At 48.6% G+C, this 5938-nt stretch overlaps 2 protein-coding genes across 2 annotated transcripts; one reads left to right on the top strand and one right to left on the bottom strand.

Annotated features, from left to right (window-relative positions):
* Nucleotides 1-1043: 1043 nt before the first annotated feature.
* On the top strand, nucleotides 1044-3411 carry FIESC28_11814 (uncharacterized protein; the record flags this gene model as incomplete). The annotated part of the gene is made up of 5 exons (XM_031165920.1): nucleotides 1044-1130; nucleotides 1239-1327; nucleotides 1413-1702; nucleotides 1786-2928; nucleotides 2987-3411. 5 exons carry the CDS (start codon nucleotides 1044-1046, stop codon nucleotides 3409-3411), a joined length of 2034 nt encoding a protein of 677 aa, XP_031010022.1.
* Nucleotides 3412-4608: 1197 nt separating this feature from the next.
* Nucleotides 4609-5610, bottom strand: FIESC28_11813 (uncharacterized protein; the record flags this gene model as incomplete). The annotated part of the gene is made up of 2 exons (XM_031165919.1): nucleotides 4609-5119; nucleotides 5168-5610. 2 exons carry the CDS (start codon nucleotides 5608-5610, stop codon nucleotides 4609-4611), a joined length of 954 nt encoding a protein of 317 aa, XP_031010021.1.
* Nucleotides 5611-5938: the final 328 nt, after the last annotated feature.

Below are 5938 nucleotides of genomic sequence, written 5' to 3'. Positions count from 1 at the left end.
CCTACCTAGGTAGGTAGGTAGCGGGGAGACATATTGCCGGGCAGCGCCTGCCACAGACAGACAACAGCATCTGTCCTGTTCCTTCCTTTATTCTCAAATGCCAATGCTTCCATAGTGTCGAGGCAGGTACTAATGCAACCCCCAAACTGCCTTCCCGTTTCTGTCACTCCCGTCAGGTTCAACACCACGTGCCCTGTCTTCGATGTCTTCTACTCTCATACATAAAGCGTCAGGTTGAATTGGGTGACTGCATGTCTACAAGCCACAGTGGTTCTGGGCTTCGAAATTGATCTATTGGAGCTGATTTCCTTTAGTCCTCGCCCAACTTGAGTATGTACCCACACAAGCTAATGAGTCTCTGTCTGGTCTGGCTGACAACTAATGCAAGGGACCCCTACTCAACCACTGAAACGGTCCATATCTTCGCACTTTTCGCTCTTGTTTCTCTCTTTCTCGGCCACTGTCCTATGTACTGTTATTCTTCAGATCGGACAATCAAGGATATTTTCTTGTCACTTTTAGTGCCCCATCAAGACCGCTCGCTCGGAGACGTATAGATCCCTTATTCAGTCCGCGTATGTCGGCCCCTAAGCTCCGGCCGCCCTCCCGCATATGAAGACAAGGGTAACTAGATATCATTGAAGGACTCTGCCAAGTGAGGCCAAGTGCGCGCCTTAACCAAGGGTCCCTTCAGCTCTAAAGGAGACTATCTTTACGGCGTGCACTCGCCGCACAGCACAGTCCTTAACTGACACACACTTCTGCGATGGCATCTCACGCCATCCATACTTTGGACTGCGCAGCTCGCTTCGACTTGTAAACAATATAGTTTGTTTGCCCTTTCCGTCCTATCATGCCTCTGCTTGCTGCATTGGTGCCATGTTCATGAGAACAACATCCGTCTTCTTCTTGCTTGGGTATTGCTTACCCGCAATTTAAGCACTTGTCCTGATTTGATATTCTTGGGTCCTACGACCCCAGATCCAAGGCCACCCGTGCTCACAGGGACTTTTGCAACGCGCTTTTCATCCCCGTCGCGGATCATGCCTCTTCTCTCAAGATATTCGTTGCGCCAGAACCGCGGTTTCCTGGGCTCTGACAGTTCTGCGTTGCCATCTCAAGATGCTCAAGTAAGTCAATGCGCTACCTATCAAACACTGTCTTTTTGTCAGGGTATAACGTATAGGTTCCCCTTGTTAAGGCAACTCCAACTCCATAGAGCTAATCATAACCCATAGGACCGCCAACAACTGCGTTACGAGCTCGATTTAAATTCGTGGAATTTTCGCATCTGGGGTGTTTGCGCCTCTGGCTTTCTTACCGACTCGTAAGTTCTGTCCACTGACAATAGCGATGCAACCATATCGTCACGTCATATAATTAACCGTCCGGAACCCCCTAACGTTGCATAGATATAACCTCTTCTCAACGAATGTAATTCTCGCTTCGGTTGCATTCGTTTATTGGCCCAATGGCCCAGAGTGGTCGGGTCTACTTATTAACTTCTTCACACTCTTTGGGTCTGTGGTAGGTCAGGTCTTGTTTGGGTATCTCGCGGATCGATATGGCCGAACTCGCCTCTACGGCATTGAGCTTGTCCTGGTTATCGTTTCAACGATCGGTGTCGCTACGAGCAGTCGCGGATACAATGATCTTTCTTTCCTGGGCTTATTTACTTGGTGGCGTTTTGTAATGGGCATAGGTTTGTGAGACCATTGGTTGTACTACTTCTACTACAACCACAACCCAACCCTCAAGTCTTAGATACTGACCCATTTGTGCTAGGAATCGGAGCTGAATATCCCCTTAGCGCAGTCATCACTTCGGAATGGTCTAGTACACAGTCTCGCGCGACTATGCTTTCCTCGGTCTTCATGATGCAACCTATCGGCCAGGCGCTGGCGCAGCTGGTGGGCCTGTTCGTGCTCCTAGGCTTTCAACGAAGCCACGATCTACAGGGAATGCGATGCGGTCTTGACAAACTTCATGAGGAAGAATGTAAGAAGGCGTTGGATGGCGTTTGGCGCATTGTGATCGGTTCAGGGGCTGTGCCTGCGCTTCTTGCCATTATCTTCCGCTTCTTCCTTTTTGACTGCGGTATATACAGTCTAGAAGTTCGAAATAAACCAGCGGTGGCTCTGGTGAATACCCAAAGGATCTATGGTGCTCCACAAGGGACTGGTATAGAATCCCTTCCCGGTGGTGGTGCGGATGGGCGCTCTATGAGCGGTGCTAGAAATGGATCGAATTCGTTCCCAATGGGTCAGCTCAACCAGACTCAAACGTCGACAACTTATCAGATGGCATCGCGCGGCGCACCATCTTATCGAACAAATGGTATTGGAGATGGTACGCATGTCGGCAATCCTTCTCAAGAAGCGATGCCTGTCCAGTTTTCGAGAGAGGACCTCCACAACTACTTTATCCGCGATGGTAACTGGGCATATCTTTTGGGCACAGCAGCAACGTGGTTTTTCTTGGACGTTTCATTTTATGGAATGAGCCTTGACAATAGAGGTACACTTTCAACTATGTGGGCAACGACTACACCGACCAAGATCAATAGCTCCCTTGAATGCTGGACATCATCACTCCGTGGAGGCAACTCAACTGTACCAGACTGGGCCACCAATGGACTTCCAGTTTGGTCAACCGACGCAACACACCCCTGTAACACCATCTACGACGTTCTTATCGAGCAGACAAAGCAGTATCTCCTAACTGTCTCACTCGCATCTATCGCAGGCAGTGCTTGCTTCGTTGTCTTTGCAAACCGTATTCCACGGCGTCAATGGCTCACAGCGTCCTTTCTTCTGTTAGCTGGCTTCTTTGTTATCACCGGATGCGTCTACTATGGCGTCCATCAAAAACAAGGCGCTCCTGCTACAGTAGTATTTGTGGCCATTTGCCACTTCATGTTTAACTTTGGTAAGTTGACCAGCTTCTTTACTTTGCTTTCCGTGGTTAACAAAGAATGTGTCACTAGGCGCCAATACTTTGACATTTATAATACCGGCCGAAATCTTCCCAACCTGCTATCGATGTCTATGTCATGGTATTTCTGCGGCGGCTGGGAAGCTCGGAAGTCTCGTTGCCGTTCTTGTGGTGTATGGCATAAACCAATCATATCAGGCTGAAAATAGGCAGGGGCTCATATTCCTCCTATTTGGCTCAGTTGCGGCTGTTGGGGCTATCTTCTCGTGGGCATACTTACCCGATTCACAACGCCGAATCGAGTATGATGGGAAGAGCTATCTTGAGTCTAAAACACTTGAAGAGCTAGGTGAAGGCAGAGTCAAAGCTCGACTTGGCGGGGAGTTTGTGACGATTGAAGAGAAGTGGGATGCTATCAAGAGGAGGAAGAGAGGCTCGACGAGAAGTGACCCATCGGTGCCAGATGGTACTACATAGCCTGCGCCAACATTTGGTAACCTTTTTTTTATTTTTATGAAGGCCCTGCCATAGTCATATATTTATCTTAGGCAAGAAACTGTACTGCTGGTTATGAATAGTCTATAACCGCATATAAAAATGGGCTCCCGGCTTCGATATCGCCACATACCTAGATATAAAGCTAGACGCGAGGTATATGCTTAGTTAAGTAACTCTCGGCATGTAGATATGTGTCCCTACACAGCAGCCATGATTCACTGACTATTGCATTACGGCATACCCCATATGAGTGTCAGGTATCTCATTGTATAGAGCACGGTTACTAGTAGTAGCTCCCACACTCACGTCTCCTTCGATAGCGTCCAGCCACCTCGCCCAGCGCGATCCAGGCGGCGGGGGACGCCATCTGTGTAGAGGAGCGAGGACTCTCGTGAAGCGAAGGGCGAAAGGTGCTAGGTGTACATCAACAAGACAGATGTTTTGATCGAGAAAGAAAGGTCCCTAGAGTTCCGCCAAGTCAGCGAACTAAGCAGAAATAGATACCAAGTAAATGCTGGGTGGGTACCCAGCGAAATAAGCCGCCATTTACCTTATCATCAGCAGCCCGAACAAGGATGTCTATGCTGTCGTGTAAACGATCCGCAGCTTCATGTTCGAAACTCGTTTCTCGATTCTGCACAAGTTTGTAGAAATTTGGAACAACATGACGATTTATCTAAATCTGTTAGTTCTTCTCTTAGACCCAACAGGTAACTCTCACATGATCGATCCATAAACGACATTTGGCCTTTAATCTGGGATCTGAAGGAAGCAGTGACTTTCCCTTCCCCAGGTCCTCAAGCTACAGAAAGCCCGTCAGTTCCGTAATACAATGCTCTAGTGTTCAAAACTCACATATTCTAGTATCACGGCGCTCTCTGAGCATTCCCAATCATCATGTGTTATGATGGGTAAGCAGCCGCGAGGATTATCTAAGAGAAGTTCCTCCGTGTGACTGAAAGGGCTCGTTTCGTAATATTGGTAGGACATGGCTTTTGCTTCCAAAGCAATCCAGACACGTTGTGAGAATGGACTAAGTCATTAGAGTGAGTTCCAATGAGAGAAGGCTACGGGGATAACACACCAAATACATGATGCATAAAACTTGAAATTGTTTTCTTTGACGTGCCTTCTGATCGTTGCGAGTGCCGCACCAGTAGCTTTTGGGTCGGGTTTCTACACAAGCCCAGATATTAGCGATATCTTCCATTTGTTGTTGATGTCGAGTATACGGACTTCCTTGGCTTTTCCATTTGTCCTGCCCAGGCTGCCCTGCTTCGCCACGTATCGCTGCACACTGCTCTTCTTAATCTCGTCACTTCTTTCAAGCGTGTGCTTGTGGGGTCCAGCTACACCGTCGCCCTTCCCATTACCTCCGTTTCCGTTCACTCTTTGTATCGTCCATAGGCGCTGGCCTGTTGTATCAGAGCTAGAAGAGGTATTCTCGCCGAGCTCTACATGAGCGTCGGGGAAATACTCAGTGATCTTGATCTTGACATCGCACAGATCACGCTGACGAGAAGTTCGCTTGCGTTTCTTCTTGTTTGGGTCGTCAGACTTTGGTGTTCCTGGCGGGCGACCTTTCATGCGGCAATCCCAGTAGTGGGAGATGAAGGGTTTTCTTTTGTAGCGTTGCGTCGAGCGGTGAGAATAGACGTTGTCTACGTGTGGGAAATACGTCTCGAACCTGCCAGTATTAGGAAAGCCTGGGACAGTATGAAGAAGACAATTTTACTCTTCATGTGTAAGGACGATGGTTTCGTCGACATTGAATAACTTATTCCTCCATTCCTCAAGATTTGGAGGATCAATCACAATCTTGGTGCTCAGCTGACCATTTGATCGTTTGACTTGCTGTTCATACCCTTGACTTTGAGTATTAGAAGCCCCTGTATCTGGCTGTGCTTCGCTTGACTCTGGTATCGTTGCTGGCGCAAGTATACCAAACTGGCCAGAGGTCGTTGGTGCAGCATTAGCATTGGCAGCGCCGATCTGCATGTTATTCAGGCGATATGCTTCTTCTATCTCAGGAGTAATGTAGCCATCCATATTGAGCCCAAGTGCAATGCGATATTGTTGTGGCAGGCCCGGATCCGAGAATGCCGCCGATAGCCCGGGCCCGGACACAGAGACGGAGACGGAGCCCGGAGGCGGGGTATGCGAAGGTCCAGCAGCCATTTGGGTGCTGTACCGGACAACAAGTAAAACCGTTGGGTCTCTTAACAGCAACGTCGCAGCCTAGGCGGCTATTGTTTAAGTTAGTAGATCCACTGTCGAACGGAATCACACGCGTGCTCTTCCCGATAATATTCACCTTGCTGCTTTAAGACGTCACCCAAGGAAAGAGGAGGGGCCGGTGTATTTGAGCCGCACCTGCAGGTAACCGAAGCCCCACCACCATCGCACAGACCGTACCCACTTAGTACTACCACTTAAAAAGATCATCAAAGGGAAAATCTCTTCTAGAACCCAGCAAGAAAAACAAAAAAAAAAGAATGCCACGATG

The sequence above is a fragment of the Fusarium coffeatum genome, assembly GCF_003316985.1.
Source record: "Fusarium coffeatum strain FIESC_28 chromosome Unknown BRIP53273_contig_535, whole genome shotgun sequence".
Classification (NCBI taxonomy): Eukaryota; Fungi; Ascomycota; class Sordariomycetes; order Hypocreales; family Nectriaceae; genus Fusarium; species Fusarium coffeatum.
Note: the sequence above shows the minus strand (reverse complement) of the source record. Positions and strands in the feature narration are given on the sequence as shown.